General features: G+C 39.3%; 1 protein-coding gene across 3 annotated transcripts in view; it reads left to right on the top strand.

Moving 5' to 3' along the window:
- Positions 1-18,337, top strand: part of brd4 (bromodomain containing 4) — a 34,747-nt gene that overhangs the window by 6,368 nt on the left and 10,042 nt on the right. For 2 of the 3 annotated variants that reach the window (XM_085271528.1, XM_085271527.1), the window contains exon 1: positions 6,543-7,227. The exons of the other annotated variant lie outside the window; for it this stretch is intronic. In XM_085271528.1, the coding sequence (XP_085127654.1) occupies positions 7,130-7,227 (98 nt within the window). In that variant the 5' untranslated portion in view covers positions 6,543-7,129. Of the gene's footprint in view, positions 1-6,542; positions 7,228-18,337 lie in introns of those variants that run through there. 3 annotated transcript variants of the gene reach the window in all.

Genomic DNA, 18,337 nt, shown 5'->3' with positions numbered 1-18,337 from the left:
TATATCCCGATATAAGACATGTATCGTCCCGATAATGATATAAATCACAAAAATTTTACATTTTCTGTAAATTCTGTGAATCTCGGGCAGCTCAACTTGCGTGAAGTGTTTCCAGCTGAGCGTCATGTACCTACCTGGAGTTGAGTGTTTTAACCGATGCATGAAATTATACATTTTTAGACATAAGTTGTAACGGCTGCCGTTTTCTTTGTGAGTATTTATCACACAGCGTGCTGCAGGGAAAAGCCTGTTCTAACGTTTGAGTCTAAGGTGTATTTTTTTTAGCACCTGAGGGCTCTTTTTTGCTTCTCATCCGTAAATACTCTGCATACTCTTTCACGTGATTCAGTTTATTTTGAAAAGTCTCAACAGGATCTTGAGCTTTATTGTGAAAGGTTTATGTGGAAAATACATAAGCGGACTCGCGATGGTTTTACTGTCGTTCTTGCTAACGACAACGCATAAAAACAGGCGCTTGCCCGTTTTTTATGTGGTTATATTAAATATAAGAGAAAGAGAGAACTTTAAGAAATTAATAGAGCCACTACAGTGACCATCAAAACGATGAAAAAAATCTTGCTGTAAACAGTTTATTTTGCGACACCACGACACAAACGATAGCGTAAAATGAAACGACAGATGTTTTTAATATCGTCATCCAATATATATTGTTATATATACAGCCCTAGTGCATCTCATGTCAATAGTCTTCACAATATTCTAAACAATATGCAAGCATATATAGTACAGTTAAATATATATACTATGCCAGAAATATTGTTGTAACTGGACTGTTAAATGATGATGTCTGAAGATGACATTTTGGTATAAAATGCAACATTTTACTACAGATGAAATATTTGTTAGATTAATTAACTCCCAATTAATTGTTACTACCAGGTACCCATTTCACTATCTTTTTAAGTTTTTTGTTCTTGAAATTGTAATTACCCCCCCCCCCCCCCCCCCCACACACACACACACACAACTCAGTGTAAAAGTTGGCAAATTGCCTGTTCCATGTGTTCTCTTATTTTGCACCCCGTAGATTTTGGCTACTCCAATACTCTGATGATTAATGGAAGCACTCTCAGACGTTCATGCAGAATCTCTGTGTGCTACAACCTCTTCTTCTGACCCAGCCCCCCAGTCTAAATGCAATTCTTTTGCATCCCCCTTCTCTCTGCTATCATCCCCCTCCCTTCCTTCCTTCTTTGCTGTGACTGAATATGATCTCCCCCACCCTTCCAATGTCATAGCCGTTGGTTTGGCCTTCTCTGTATTTGGTGTAGATTGGAGCTTTGTCACTCTAGCAGCTGCTGTATTGTAACTGGGAATGGTGCATATGGCACATGGACTGGGAAGTGAGTCTGTGAGAACAGCATCATTGTTTGGCTGTTGCACGAAAGTGATGCTGCTTGTTTTATTTAGCAAAAATAAACATTGTGCGTTGCACTCACAAGTCACTTGACAAGTATACTTTGCACAGTGTGGCTCTTGTTTTTGTGTTTTGACATCTGACCGTTTTTAAAGTGCCTACCTTTTCATGAACATGATATTTTAAGAGAGATGTCAACTTGCTTAAAATTATATAATATATTGTATTATATTATGTATTGGTACAAAATTATATAATGTGGTGGTATATGGTGAATTGGAGACTGAAATTCTAGGATGCCTTTTTTTAATGCTTTAAGGAAAAACATAAAGCCATGAAATGTTGAGAATGCGTTCTCAATGCATTCCATGCATGTGAAGAGTTGCTTCCCAGCACGTTTTAAAGTTTGCCACCTGCTCCAGGTTCTTGGAGCGGCCTACAGCTCTCAGAAACAGAAGAATTGTAGTCATCAGCTGTAGTTCTGTAGTGGATGGTAGAGTCAGAGCTTGTCTGACTGCTTGAAGAGAGACTTGAGAAAGCTGATGGACAATTGATTGACAGCTACCACAGCAGCAAATTGACAAGCCTGAACACTAAAACCAGCAAACTGCTTAAGTGATATGCTGGGAAGCAGGGCTTTAGCTTAACTTTGTTAGCTTATAACACTGGTGTTACAGAGGTTACTAGTGTTGCGAGTTCCATGTAGCACAGACCAAAAAGTTGCAGCCCAAAAATGAAATGTCTGTTAGAATCTCTAAAAACCAAAAACAGTGCAGTTCATTACTTAAACACACTGACAAACGACAGTAATGCATACAATGAACACACAATAACAAAAATATTTTCAGACAAACATTTTTATTTGTTAGTGAAAATTTAAACAGAATAACTTGTATTAGTGTGTATGTGTAATACATAGGTATGTGTTGAGAAGTTTGTGTCATACTGCATGTATGTATATGTGTTTTAGAGAGATGTATGTGTCTGTATACAACACATCCATAATTCTGTGTGTCCGTATGTGTGTGTGGAAAGTTACACCACCAGCACATCTGCTGCCCACTGCTTTAATCGAGGCTTCCATGTCCTCTCAGAAGGGGACAACCTTTGTTTCTGCTGTTTGGCCTGGATTATTCAAATGGGCAGCCTTCCCTATTGATTCTGACCATATCTTCTGTAGTAGACACATGAAGGCTGCTGTGAGTGGTGTTCTTAATATGTTTTTGTGCAGAAAATCCTCACTCACACTGAGCAAAGGAGATTTTCAGTACAAGCAGTATTTCAACCAATTGTGGGATGTTCTGAAATATAAGAAGGCAATTATTTTTACATAGCACAGACATGGCTTTGTAAATATTGAAGAATGTCAAATTCTGTCCACACACCTCAAACTCCCAACAGTATGGCTCTTTGGTGAGGGTTGCCTACCACAGCCTTAGTTAGGACTTGTCCTTAAAGGTGGTCCTGACGAGCATTTTCAGCAGCTGCCATTCTCGAAGGACCCGCTCTAGCTGATATCCACCACTTTGTTAATAGAGTAACAGAAGGAAAAAAGGAAGGAAGAAAACTCTGGCACTACGGTCTTAAGTGAGTGGGCGATAGTGCCAGCATGCTCTGGTTGTTGTTTAAAGATGATTGCATCCCTGGGTGTTTGTTAACATTATCTCTTTTAAATATCTTGTTTCCCCCGACATAAGAATTGCTTGAGTTGCCCTTTTTCGCTGCTTCTGAGCAATATTAACAAAATAAAAGATGTGCCACACTGTACTTATATAAACTTTTCCTTTCTAGTCAGACAGTTGGTGCAGGTTTTATGTGTCTTTTATCCCGATGGCCTTGTTTTCTTACGTTCTCATTTAAGTGTTTAAAATATCACTCCATTTTTTTCAGTATGAAAGTACAGCTTCCAAATTCCATTAGATTCTCTGAGCCATTTGCACATACGTCTACCAGTGGACTGGCAGCAAACACAAAGGAACTGTGGGAATTGTTGTGGAATTTAAGGCTAATTACGTTGATATGCTAACAATTTGTTATCACAACAGACTACAACTACTCTGCGGCATTACAGCAAGCCATTCCTTAACAACAACAAAAAAAAGCGGCTTGCAAAGCTGTCACACGAGTGCTATGTATGCAAAATAATTTATTGCACAGAGTTTATTTTCATCGCATGTGCACTATACAGCTCTGGAAAGTCAACTTTTTGCACTGCTTTTTCAAACTCACTATTGTACACTCACTGTTACACTGATAGGTGATCCCATGATCACACAGTGTAACAGACATTGGATGCCTAACATTGTTTGCTACACCAGTCTGTTAAGGTCACACGACACTGTCAATTAGACATAGACCACATAACGCCAGTCCTCCTAACAGCTGAAATCAGACATACCCAGGTCACTGATTTAAGAGTGCCACAGTATGTTTGCAATATTAGTCACACTTGCATCTGTGACAGCCATTGTCAATATGAACTAGTGAAGTTTAACTGTTGTCACTAATATCAAATATCAATAGTGTGAATATGCATTTGCTTCAGCAATACTGAAAGAGTTGTTTACAGCACCTAGTCCAGTTTTAGAAAACTAAGGTTCTCTTCTTGATTGTGAATTATAAAAATGTGTAGATGAGCATATAATCTTAGTGCAAATTAAAAACAAAATTAGTGTGATAAAGTGTCATTGTGTTAGACACACATTTTTGCTGTGTGATGCATGCTTTACTAAGCTGAACAGTTCATGCACGTGCACAATAATTGTGTCCGCTTATCTTTTAATATAACTGTATGCGTTCAGGCTTGTGAAATGATATTAGGTCAGATCAGTTAGGAAGATTTACAGCTTCTAATGGAAAGTGACTAGAACACAGATTCAGACACTAAGCTGATACTTTAAGATGCCATCAGATTAATTAGGAAAAAAGTGCATGTCTAGGGTTTTAACCTCTTAAATGCTCACACGTTCACTTTACCGGAGATACTTCTTGCCGCACTAACTAAAGGTCTTATAATATCCTGTATCCTATTCTTACCTCAGAGAGATTTACCTAAGCTTTCTTTTCCTCCACAACATTCTTTGTTCTTTTCTTGTTTGGTCAGCATTAGCACCTCAGCACTGTATATTTTGCAAATCAAGCATCTTATTTCAATATAGGTTACATCTGTGGTTCAAACTTATTTTGAGACAGATGCCCAAAAATGCATTTTTGGGAATGTTACTTTACCTTAGACAGGTAACAGTAATGATACTAAGGATCCCAAGGATAGATGTTGTTAGCATTACACTTCATTAGTGGTTACCTTAGCAAGGTCAGTTGTAAATCCACATGTTCAACTGTACATCTTTAAAACCTGGCAGTGATGTCACTCTCAGCTTACACACGTTCTAGTAGTAAAGTCAGAAGAGAAGGAAAAATGCCTTATTTTAGTCCTTAGCAAGGTAGAGCTGTTCGCTCTCGTGCATCACTTGCAGCATAGCACAGCGCTTGTTTTCTTGTATTTATTTATTTTTTGTGCTTAAAAACACCATTACAGCATGTTCATAGATAGGGCTGTGTTTAGGGCTCAAACGATTCATCGAGTAATTTTAATAATTTGATTATTAAAAAATTCTTGACACAAATTCTTTGCTTTGCTGCTTCATTTAACACACGGCTCCATACCGCACCAGAGTTGGAAATGCGATCCACATTGGCGACTAAAAACAGACTGCAATAGAAGCGTATTTAGGAGCAGCGTATGAGTAAAACATTTGATAACATTAAGCTCACTGACACTGATAACCCAACAGCTGGAGACATGATGACGGTGCCGTAGTTTAACATGGAGTCGGAGTCTGTTTACACACCATGAAGAGCAAAGAGGTGGAAATGTTAGTGAGATGTTGAGCTCAGGTTGAGTAAAAGAAAATGTGTTTCTAGTGCAGGGGTAGGCAACTCCAGGCCTCGAGTGCCGGTGTCCTGGAGGTTTTAGATGTGTCCATGATCCATCACAGCTGATTTAAAGGGCTAAATGACTCCTCAGCATTTCTTGAAGTTCTCCAGAGGTCTGGTAATGAACTAATCATTTGATTCAGGTGTGTTAACCCAGGGTGGGATCTAAAACCTGCAGGACACCGGCACTCGAGGCCTGGAGTTGCCTATCCCTGTTCTAGTGTCTAAAACAACAGCGCTGTTCCTGTAATCACCATTCAAACCTTTACTGGGAAAAAGCTAGCTGCCCTTCATCCATCAACGTATAAATCCTGCTGCTTACAATCCATAAAACATAGCTTAATTTTTTTTTCTACTTTATTATTTCCAATTTTCTTTAAATATTGTGATAAAATCCCATTTAGAGCCTGGGCAGTGTCCTGCATATGGTTCATTTAATGAGTCACAATTGCACAGCCACACAGTTGAAATGTTTCACTGTTTTACAGATGTTTTGTGCACTGCCGCCATATTGGATTGTAAAGTTGGGGCTGTGATTTAACAATCACCACTCTAAATCTCCCAGTTAGAAGTCTGAGGTGTTCCGGTTGAAATTTTTGAGTGGGGTGCCAGAAATACGACTTCTGACTTAAGATGGAATGCACCAATACTTCCACCCTTACAGCTTTTTCAGCGAGCCAGCCCACTTTTTGCAATGATGCAATGTTTGAATGCTAAACATTATTACGTAATACTCTCAATATTTGCAGTTTAAGTTTTCCACGCAATGATTGCAATCCTGCACTTAAGTTCAAGCCTTGACTTAGTCATGAGTTTATCTCCTGTTTTAAGCAGTCAGTTGGAACTTGAATCTGCCTCATAGATCTGGCCGAATATAGTTATTTTTCCTCTAAAAAAAGTCCCATCATGATATCAGTCTGTGTGCTAGACGAGGAGATGATGGACTACAGATAAGTGAGCCCTTAGATTGGTGGGGGAAGGCATATACAAGATTACTCTAAAGAGACTGATTGTATGGGGGTGGAGCGTGATGAAATGGACTGAGAAAAAGACAGGAAGGGGGTGGGGTCTTAAAGGTGTAATGGAAGGGGGCAGAGAGAGAGAGCATGGACCTCAAGCCATTGATGGAGAAGTGGGGAGGGGTGAAAAGAAAAAAACACGTAGGAGTAAGAGAGAGAGGGAGGGGGAGAGGGAGGGAGGGAGGAGTGTGTGGGCTGAGGCTTGCTGAATGAGGAAGCAGTTGAGCCATTTTTTTTTTACTGTTGAGTAACTGCATGCTGGCCTGCCTGTGTTAGAGAGGGTGAGAGCGGGACCTGGACGAAAAAGTGTTTCTTCTGGATCTTATCAGAGCTCAGTCCTCTCTTTCACCTTCCCCTCTCAGTTTCGTATACATCTTGATTGCTGTTTGTGACTATTTAAGTTGGGGAGGCCCTGGAGAGGACACACAATGGAGCGAAGAGCCTCTGGCAACTGGGCTGTTGTACTGTTGAGAGGGGGATGGTGTAGAGAGAGGACCGGTTCACACAGCTAACACAGCCTGCCGGCTGTAGGTTTCCAGCAGCCTGTCCTCCCGCCTGGACCTACTCTTTCCCGGCTGGGGCCTCTTTTTCCTGGAACAGCCACCCTCAAACTACACTTGGACTACACTACGGATTACTCACCGTGTTCTGTGGGATTTTATAATACATACTGGAGCCTGAAGAATAAATCTATTATGTTTTTTGGATTGAACAAAGGGAAAAACTAACTTCTCTGTAATTCTTCCGTGCCCTGTTTTGGTTTTTGCTTTCTCTTTCTGTTTAGAGGAGTTCGTAAATGGATTACAAGATGCATGCCAAATCAAACGATTTACTGGATTTCCAAATACTGGATACACTTCTGGAAAAAATTGCGCATTCAGTCTCTGTTAAAAGGTAATGTTATCTGGTTACTTAGAGTATGTTACATTTTTCTTCAGAAACTCTGTTGAGTCACTGAAGGTCTTTATAGTCTTATATTTACAAAATGTTATAAATTTGTGTACATGGTTAAAAAGTATAATAGAAAACACTAAGGACAGCCTGGAGTCATGGTTCTTGGGACTATCATGTGGTTAGAAAGACGAGTTTTACGGGACCCAGCAATTCAATCCTGTTTAGAAATATGTCTTCAGTTTTATTCTGAATTGTATTTGGTATCTAGATTTCAGCCAGAAGCCTACCTCCTGGCGTGAGAGAGAGAGAGGAAGGGGGAGTACAGAGGAAGACTGTAGGGTTTTGTGTGTGTGTGCGCGCGTGTGTGTCTCTTGATTCCTGGCAGGGTTTGGCTTGCTTATCCTAACCAGCTGGAAGTTTAACTTAAAAGAGACTACATGATTCTTGCCTTTTCCTGTTATGTGTCTGACTCATGGTTAGTCTATTTGAGTCAGTCTGTATGACTCATGTAGTAAGCGGTTATAATCAGCACAGGGGGAATTTTTTTTATATGTGTGACCTTTCACTGAATTATTGAAAAGTCATTACTTTTGTTTCAAATTTCCATAGAACAAATGTAAACAAAGACAAATTTTGTTTGACTTTCATATGTGATGAAACTGAAGTAGCACAGGTTATGGGTGGTTACTGATAGTCATCGAAAACTAGGATTTGGAGGTATCAAGAGTAAAAATACAGTGCATTGGCCAAGAAGTCTTGAATTGTTCCCATAGAAACATTGGCAAAATTTGTTTTTTCTTTGCTTCAACACCTTGAAATTGAAATTCCTGTCATATGCTGTAGCGTTTCAAGTTTATTTTGGTATGTTTCTTGTTCCACTGGTGTACCATGAGGATTAATACATACATTTTTATAATCAATCTTATTCTTAACTATTATTAATCAAGCATAATTTTACTGTAAGTTCTTCTAGTGCTTTTCTTGATAGTTGGCTTTTTGTTGCTCACTATGAGGCTGCTGTACACAGCCTGATGCGTGCATGTCTGGTGCCATCTGAGCCCTGTTTGCACCTGTAAATTTCACGTGGTGATCGCACGCCCACTGGGACAAGTATTTGCCCTTGCAAGATGGGATTTACAATCAGAAACACCCTTAATTCATGGATGTCTCGTTACCTTATAAAAGTTTTTCACATCAGTGCTTTCAAAATAATAACAACTATATTTGTGCCTCTTTTCCACATGTACGTACTGAGCTTGACTCTACTCTTCTTGGTTTTGGTTGTTTTACATTACAGTCAAGTACCACCTTTTTATGCTTGGTGTCCTTATAGCAACACAGCCAGTGGACCAGTATGCTGGTTTGTGTAGACCCATTTCTGTCATTGCCAGGTTTAAAAACTTATCAGTTTTGATTTTTGTGAAGGGGTCGCTCTAATGACTCATCAGTGACGCCACTAACTGGCCAGTTGGTGGCATTCAGGCTGATGTCACATTTTGTCTCAGAGCGCTTGGAACCCCGGCCAGGTATCAAGTACTACTACCTAATGAAAAACCCTAAAAACTGAGTCAACTCAAGGCAAGCCAAGCAAGCACTAGTGGAAAGGGCTAAAATTGAAACTGACTAAACCCATGTTGAGTTTCAAAAACAAAAGTACACTTACATTTCTTGTCTTACCAGTCGAAAGGAGAGGGGGAATAAAAGGACATATGCAACAAGAGTGTTAACGACCCGAGAAATAAAAACATAGGTGGAATCAGTACAAACTTGAAAATTGACTGTCAAGACAGTAGCATTAGGGTGGATCTCCTCCCTGAAGAGGAGCTGAAAAGGCTGGTGTGTAAGCAGGGAAATTGTGCTGTTGGCTTTGTCAGTGTGGTTCAATTAATTATTTATTTTCATGCTTTCAGACAACATAAGCCATCATTCGAACTCCTGGGGCAGCCCCCCCCCCCCCCTTAACCTTATACACGAATGATTAATAGCTTACTTTTACAGGGAGCACTGATGTCTTGCTATATTGTGTTTTGCTTCTATGTAGGACAGTCGGTGATGCTATATGTAGGACTAGATATCCTCACTTGAGATTTGTAACCCCCACCCCAGTAACCAGAACCACTTCCTCTCAAGAAAAAAAAAATTCCACAGCAGTCTGTGGTCCAGGTCAAAAGTCAACTATTATTCCAGGCCTAAACCATGCAGCCACAGGAAGCAAGCCTCTTGACCTGTGTTGGGGACTTTTGGAACCTTGATCTTAGATGCAAATATTACTGTTAAATTATCACAGCAGGTCATTCAAACTTGTTATATAAGTTTCTCTTAGAGACAAACTGAATGTGAATTGGTGCTTGCTAATATTTGTGCAGTTTAATATTAAGAAAATCTGAGCAAGCAACTTTGTCTTGCATGTAATTTATTTGAAGTGCGCAGCATCCAAATTAAAACATGTGAGGGCAAAAAGAAATTGCTGGAAAAGGCACTCACAAAAACAAGGCATATGTACACCTGCGCACAATAGCCCCTTTTCCATTTACCTACTTGGATCGACTGGTTTTCCATCCCAATTGAATACCACCTAATGTGTATAATCGTCAATCATATAAATGCTGCTGATCAACTTGTGACTTTCTAATATCTGATACGAATGCTACAAAAAAGGTGGATGTCGAGGCAGCTGTATACCTACCGCTCTGTCTGTGGCTTTTCGTCAGACTCTGGGACCATGGCGCTGTTTTTTGGAGCCATTTCCCTCATTGCCAGGTTTAAAAACTTATCAGTTTTGATTTTTGTGAAGGGGTCGCTCTAATGACTCATCAGTGACGCCACTAACTGGCCAGTTGGTGGCATTCAGGCTGATGTCACATTTTGTCTCAGAGCGCTTGGAACCCCGGCCAGGTATCAAGTACTACTACCTAATGAAAAACCCTAAAAACTGAGTCAACTCAAGGCAAGCCAAGCAAGCACTAGTGGAAAGGGCTAAAATTGAAACTGACTAAACCCATGTTGAGTTTCAAAAACAAAAGTACACTTACATTTCTTGTCTTACCAGTCGAAAGGAGAGGGGGAATAAAAGGACATATGCAACAAGAGTGTTAACGACCCGAGAAATAAAAACATAGGTGGAATCAGTACAAACTTGAAAATTGACTGTCAAGACAGTAGCATTAGGGTGGAGCTCCTCCCTGAAGAGGAGCTGAAAAGGCTGGTGTGTAAGCAGGGAAATTGTGCTGTTGGCTTTGTCAGTGTGGTTCAATTAATTATTTATTTTCATGCTTTCAGACAACATAAGCCATCATTCGAACTCCTGGGGCAGCCCCCCCCCCCCTTAACCTTATACACGAATGATTAATAGCTTACTTTTACAGGGAGCACTGATGTCTTGCTATATTGTGTTTTGCTTCTATGTAGGACAGTCGGTGATGCTATATGTAGGACTAGATATCCTCACTTGAGATTTGTAACCCCCACCCCAGTAACCAGAACCACTTCCTCTCAAGAAAAAAAAAATTCCACAGCAGTCTGTGGTCCAGGTCAAAAGTCAACTATTATTCCAGGCCTAAACCATGCAGCCACAGGAAGCAAGCCTCTTGACCTGTGTTGGGGACTTTTGGAACCTTGATCTTAGATGCAAATATTACTGTTAAATTATCACAGCAGGTCATTCAAACTTGTTATATAAGTTTCTCTTAGAGACAAACTGAATGTGAATTGGTGCTTGCTAATATTTGTGCAGTTTAATATTAAGAAAATCTGAGCAAGCAACTTTGTCTTGCATGTAATTTATTTGAAGTGCGCAGCATCCAAATTAAAACATGTGAGGGCAAAAAGAAATTGCTGGAAAAGGCACTCACAAAAACAAGGCATATGTACACCTGCGCACAATAGCCCCTTTTCCATTTACCTACTTGGATCGACTGGTTTTCCATCCCAATTGAATACCACCTAATGTGTATAATCGTCAATCATATAAATGCTGCTGATCAACTTGTGACTTTCTAATATCTGATACGAATGCTACAAAAAAGGTGGATGTCGAGGCAGCTGTATACCTACCGCTCTGTCTGTGGCTTTTCGTCAGACTCTGGGACCATGGCGCTGTTTTTTGGAGCCATTTCCCTCATTGCCAGGTTTCAAAAATGGCGGTTTTGCTTTTTGTGAACGAGACACTCTCATGACTCATGGAGTGACACCACTGACCAGCCAATCGGTGGCATGTGACATCTTCAGTCACTTCATTTTGGATCGCTTGGAACCCCGCTAACCAGGTTCCATGACCTAATGGAAAACCCTGAAACCTTGAGAAGACTAATGGAGAATTGGCTAATGTTCCCTTTAAGCCGCAGTCAGTCTAAAAATTTGTGAATCAGCCTCAAATGCTGCACTCTAGTCACCCACTTTCAAGCTAGAATGTTTATGTATACAAATGAGAGTACTGATCGGAGGGTTCCTCAAGTCATGGTGTCCTCTGGCCAGTCTACAGCATAACACAAAAGTGTCATCACAGCATGTGAAAAGCATAACTGACTGATCCACAACTTTCGCAAATAATTGTGAGAAATAGTGGAATCCCTCTGCACAGAGATATCAATAAAAAATAGTCACTGATAAAAGTGATGTATTTATTTACATTTTTATATGATAAACTTGGCACTCATCATGAAGATATTGTGCGAGTGCTGTCATTGGCTTTATATACAGTAAGGATGGGGGGAAATTGATGTAGCATATTTTTAAATAAATATTTACTCTGCAAATACATTGAACAGTCACTCAACTCATCAGTTTACTAGTAGAGAATCTCCTTTGCTCATATTTTAAATGTTAAGTTGCTGATAACCAGGTACTCTCAGCACTTTCCTCTTATCCTAGTGGCAGGTTTGCTTGACACTGTTGTGGCAGTCTCATCCTGTAGTTAGACTGATTCCAACTCAATTGTCATGGACTACAGTTCATGTTCAGCTCTTGAGATCTGTTATGAGCTAGACCCCAGTCTAACAAGGACCTGTAACAGGTAGAAAACTGATTCAAGTGCAGCAACACCAAACTCACTGAGGCTGCAGAGCAGAATGACCACTACTACAGTCCAAGACTGTGGAGCTGGAGTTCACCTACAGGATGGGGCTCACTGAATATATAGCCTGTAATGTTGTTCAGTTACATAGTTTTCACGAATAACTTTACACCTATTTTTGGCGTAGAAACTTGTAAACGGAAGTGATAATTCACTTAAGAGAGCGACTGCACCTCCGTTTGCACTGGTCACATATGCAAATACTCACCTCCATAAATTGAATATAAATCTATGGGAAACACTATTTAACTGTTTAATGTTGTTTATGTTTTAAAGACGGTTATGTAGTTGGAAAAGTTTTTTTTTTTTTACATGTATTAAACCAAAGTTTCATTTTACTCGGTTCACTTTTACTGGTTACTTCCTAAAACATGAAGGGAACCAGACAGAACAGGTTTAACAGGTTTCCTTCCTAAGTATTTTGTCAACAGCATTTATGGTGTTCTAAATTGCAAAGACCGCAAACCTTGTCCATGTTGTGTTTCTGTTAGTGCAAATGATCAGCAGGCCAAAAACCAAATCACTGCACGGTTATTAAATAACAAAATGCTCAATATTAGGTAAATTGACCAATATAGGTGAATTGGAGATGCCAAGAAAGGTGAAATGAAGGAGCTTTTAAAAACACTAGAGATGAGGCTTGTTGCTCTCTGCAATGTTTGAGTGAAGAGATCTACATGACATTTATGCTTTCAGAACATCTCCTGGAAACATTGTATTATAATGCGCTTGTAGTAATAAGTAAGGATGTAGACAAAAAGCTCAGGCCTGGAAAAAATGCAATAACTAGAAATCTACATACTTACCTGTTTGACATAAACATGAATGATATTGTTCTCAGTAGACACATTTGTACTGATTGTTCTTGACAGTATCCAAAAAAGGTCATGAGACAATATAAGACTAATGTTCATTTATTAGCATGTAGAGGAGAAGATATTTTGGCAAATTGTCAAATACATAACACCCACCTGTTTACAGTAGTGATTGTAAATGTGTCATGATGACAGTCAGAACAGGATATCTAAGATGATCTTTCTGATGTCCAGATAACTTACCCACATGTTGTTATTCTGGTTTTACTAGGCTAATTGTTTTCCTGTGACATTTAGTCTGCCAGGCATCTTCAGTCTTCGGATTTAAATATTTCTTTTAATGTTTGCGATTTTCTACACATTTAGTGATACTGTTGTGTTTTTTAAAGCCAGACAGGGAAAGAAAAATAGTCGTAGACAGCACTAATTTCCTTCGGGATTAATAAAGTATTCTGATTCTGATTTAAACTTTCCCAGGTGTTGTTGAGAAAAATTTAAGACTACAGCCAATGTTTTAAAATGGTGTTTCATTTATGTTGTTGAGCTAGATGGTTCTGCAAATGAAGATGGCAAAACATTTCAGCCAATTTCACTGCAGCCTTTAGGTTTCAAAGACACTATTTCACAGGAATGCATGCAAATGCTGGATGCAGTCAAATTGGGCATTAACCTTTGTTAACCTGCTTACTGTCTTCTGACCTGTGTGATGTCAGATCGTTCTGATTTAACGTGACAACAGAACAAGTGATCATCTAGCGAATTCAGATTGAGTGGAGTTCATGTGATCATAGCTTATGTTCAGCCCTGATAGGGAGGTCAGTTAGACATATACAGTCAAATGTTTAAGTCCACTTGAAAAATGGCAAACATTCATATTTTGCTTGATTGGATCTTAACAAGGTTCCAAGCAGAGTTTCAACATGCAACATTAAGAAATGGGAGTGAGACAAAACATTTTTCTGAGCATGCAATTTATTAAAAACAACATTGAGAGAGGCTGTTTTACAGCTGATCAAAAGTTTAAGACCACATGCCTTTAAAAGGCCAAATCTGTGCAAAAATGAGGCTTCATTGTCATTTTGTGTCATGTAGTCACACTGTCATGACGTTCTGATGGCAAAAGCAAAAAAATGTTCCCTTTTCGAACGTGGTCGGGTTTTTGAGCTATATAAACCAGGTCTCCCGCAATGTGCCATTACTGCTGAGCTGGGATGCAGTAACACAGTCTACTGGAATTTCTTAAATGACCCTAAGGGTTATGGAACAAAAACGTCAAGTGGAAGACCCCCCAAAATTTTGCCAGCACTGAGCCAGAGGATCTAATTGGCTGTCCGTAAAGACTGCAGCCCCATAACCATCAGACGGCACCTGAAACTGAAGGGCTTCAAAAACAAAAAATATCTTCAAAGGCCGTGTCTTCTTGAACGCCACAGAACTGACCGTTTGAATGGTCCTGATGATTTCTAACGTTACTGGCATGAAAAGCAGATTCCACCTGAGATGTTTTCTACGCCCTACATTTCAGGGGGCGCCATGGTCTGGGGTGCTTTTTCCTTCAGTGGAACAACGGCACTTCAGGTGGTGCAGGGCCGTCAAACAGCTGCTGGTTATTTCTAAATGTTGTAGAGAGCATCTCTCATGACTGAGGGCCCTCGTCTGTATGATAACACCTGGGTTTTTTTTAACAGTGCTACAGTACACAGTGCCTGCAGGACAAGGGACTTTTTCAAGGAGAATAAAATCAGTCTTTTGGACCACTCTGCATGTTCCCCTGATCTAAATCTAATTGAGAACCTTCGGGTATGGATGACAGGGGAAGTTTACAAAAATGAACAACAGTTCCAGACAGTAGATGCCTTTTGTGCGGCCATCTTCACCACTTAGAGAAATATTCCCACTCATCTCATGGAAACTCTTGCTTTTTTTTTTTTTTTTTTTTTTTTTTTTTTTTGCAATTTTTCAAGTGGTCTTAAACTTTTGATTGAGATTGTATGAAGGCTGATGCAAACATAAAAGTGTACTGTAGCTGAAGATAATACTGATTCTGAAAAAAGCAACATAATAGTCTTTACAACTATGCCAGTATTTATAATGCTGTAATAACTGCAAACTTTTACATATAATTTTTTTTCTTGGGGGAAGAGAGGCGAGAGAGGTCTCCAAAGGTTTTCAGCATCATTGCAACATTATTTTCTCTGAGCACAGTGTAGAAAGTGCAGAAAAAAAGCTTGCATGTGCTTTTGGTGTACAAAATATCCATGACAATAAGTTAGATTTTCGTTCTGGTTTCCATCATTAGTCAGGAATGGCATCTGATAGTCAGTAGACTGAAATCATGCACAAAAAGGATGATTTGTCCAACAATCACTAAAGCAGAACACAAAAATGTGTTCTGCAAGTTGTGCGGTGCACAAGTTGTATCTGCATCATCACAGGTGTCATTTTTGGAGATGACCTTGAATATTGTGATATAATGTTTTATCGTGTATTGTCTACCACAACCTTTCATATTATTTTTGATCATTTGACAAACAAATTGTATTTTAGTGTTTAGTAAATTAATCCCTGCTTGGCTTGATTTGCACATCGGTGTGCTGAGTCTAGACAAGTTCTGTGGCTTTGTTTATTTTAAATTTGTTTTTATTTGGTCTTATTCACAGGGTATGGTACTTTTGCCTCCAGCTACAAATGTACCATATCACCTGGACCAGTACTGCTTCTTTTTTATGTGTTATTGGTTGTGGTCATTCAACATATTGGCAGTTATTCAGATTCTCCACTGTGCTTTAGTGCCTCGGGGGGGGGGCAGTGATCATGTGGTGTGCAAACTGCTTCCTCCTTCTCAGAAAGTGACTCACCAAGAATGAGATTAGTCACAGATCCATATAGTTGTGTGTGTGCATGTGTTTATCTTTGAAGGCGGATTTCAGAGTATCAGACTGGAAAGCTTGAATACACAATCTGATGATCAGTATTTTTCCCCCAGAATACTGCTGCTGTTGTATTTTTACTCTGTTAGTCTAGATTGGTTTTTAGTTGGACTGTTGTCTTAACAGCCTTTGTGTGTAATTTGAATGTAATGTCCCTGACTGCCTGGGAGAGAGTACATTATGTAGGACTGAGCGTGCGGTGGAACACACAGTCCCTCGGCTGCCAGATGACGCTAATTCTCCTCTACTCTCCACCCCCTGCCCACTCACATCCAAAAGCACTCCCAGGTCTTGAGACAGAGTGGGAACAAAAGATCTACTACAACAACAACAACAACACACACACACACAAACAAAACTGAAACAGTTTATGATTTTTATTGAATTCACATCAGTAGACGGTTCTTATTTTATATAGTACGCCATAATATACACTTTCTATGATCAATCATGAGTTAATGCATCTGATTGTGATATCTTTTTGGAAATAACATTTCTATTAACAGATAGAGAAACTGTTATGGTAAAATTCAGACAGTTCGTTTTTGGTTTTCATTTGAGTAGTGTTTCTTCTTTCGGTTGAGAGGAAAATTTGTGAGTTGGTGGAACTATGTCATAATACTCACTGAACTAACAGTTTGAAACCATAAAGGAAATTAAATCATGTGGTCAATTCTTATGCTGACAAAATCCCCAGTAGATTAGTCAATGATTTGCAGATCTAGGTGTATTTTACATTACGTCTGTTGCTGCCATGGTTACATATAGTCAGGGACAATTTACTTATCTACCTCAAAAATAGATACAAAGAAAAGTGAGAAAATAATAGAGCAAAAGAAAAGGCAAGAACTGTGCCAGGTTAAAAAGGTGCAATTTTCTGTGTCTGGGTAGTTCAGAGTAGGGCAGGGCAATATGGCCAAAAATATTTATCACGATATACATTTGAAAATTTGCAATAACGATATCACTGACGATATAATTGACGCAAGACAAAATACTTTACAACTCCGCAACTTTATTAGTGCAAAAAACCCCCCATCAATGTATTTTCACTTAAACAAGCAGCTGTTTTTTATGTGCATTAAAGCTATATACAAATTTAACAGTGCAAATGCAAATTTCTTGCTGACAGTTTAACCAAAAGGCATTTCCAGTGGAAACTGGCCGACATATTATACCTGGTTATGCTCAGGATATCCACAAAATTTAAAAAGAGGTTATCCACACACAATACGGTAATATTATGTTGAAGCACAGTACGTATCACTCCGCGAGGTTCCTGACTACGGTAGCCATAATGCTCCAACAATCCATGAAGCGGTGCGGCTTCGTAGCTTAGCAAAGTCGTACTAAAACATTTTTTGACAGATTTTTGAGCAGCATGTACCACATAAAAACAGTTTGGTAATAAAAACGGCCTGCTTGCATGCTCTACCAAAAAATGTGCTTTGGTGTGTATCTGATGGACGAAAGCCAAACCAGTTCCATACCACTGAAGTTGCACCATTTTTGGTTCATCTGTTTCATTCAACAATCCGCTTTCGCCCTTCTCATTCTCCGTTTCCGCCATGCTTTTTCCACCATGCGCGTATTAAAACAAAGGCACTGCACATGCGCGTTTACCCATATTCTATCGCGATATTTCATTTTCTTATCATTGCCTAACATTATTCCGGTATTACTGTGAACAGTACCCCTAGATCAGAGTATAATATCACAGTAACTCTCACATTGGACAAAACTCTAGTCACAACCCGTCCCCTCACCATGTGTGGATGGTGACTTGTATTTTTAAATAATTTCCCCCAGGGATCAATAAAGTATTCTGATTCTGATGGTGGTACGGGATAAGGAAGGGTGCAAATCCATATTAAACTGTATATGCATTTGTAACAATCATATGGTGTAGCTTATTAAGATGATACCATTAAGTTAAAGGAAGGGTACTTCTAACATTTGTTTATTACTTTTTAACCACGTTAGTTCATATGAGATTTATATATCCTGACAACATTAGAAGATGGCTTAAGAATGTCTGCCATATTGGACACGATACAACCACTCTTTGCTAAGGAAAAACATGCATTGCTGGCAATGCTTCTTGGAGTTTTCTAATTGTTGCTGGGTTGCAAAGAATGCAAAGAAAACTGAATAATTGCTTTGGTAGCCAGAAGACTTCCACAGTTGGCTGTTGTTATTAATTTTTGTCTGTAAATACTTGCTAACTGCTTGCTGAGTGGTAGCACAACTTGTGAAAAATTGTGACACGAACCAGAAATTAAAGTAAAAGTTAG

Source organism: Mchenga conophoros, linkage group LG4, assembly GCF_057382185.1.
Source record: "Mchenga conophoros isolate Kocher_MC1m ecotype Shallow Benthic linkage group LG4, M_conophoros_male_GT1.1, whole genome shotgun sequence".
In the NCBI taxonomy this organism is placed as follows: domain Eukaryota; kingdom Metazoa; phylum Chordata; class Actinopteri; order Cichliformes; family Cichlidae; genus Mchenga; species Mchenga conophoros.
This window is presented reverse-complemented; position numbering and strand designations above follow the sequence as displayed.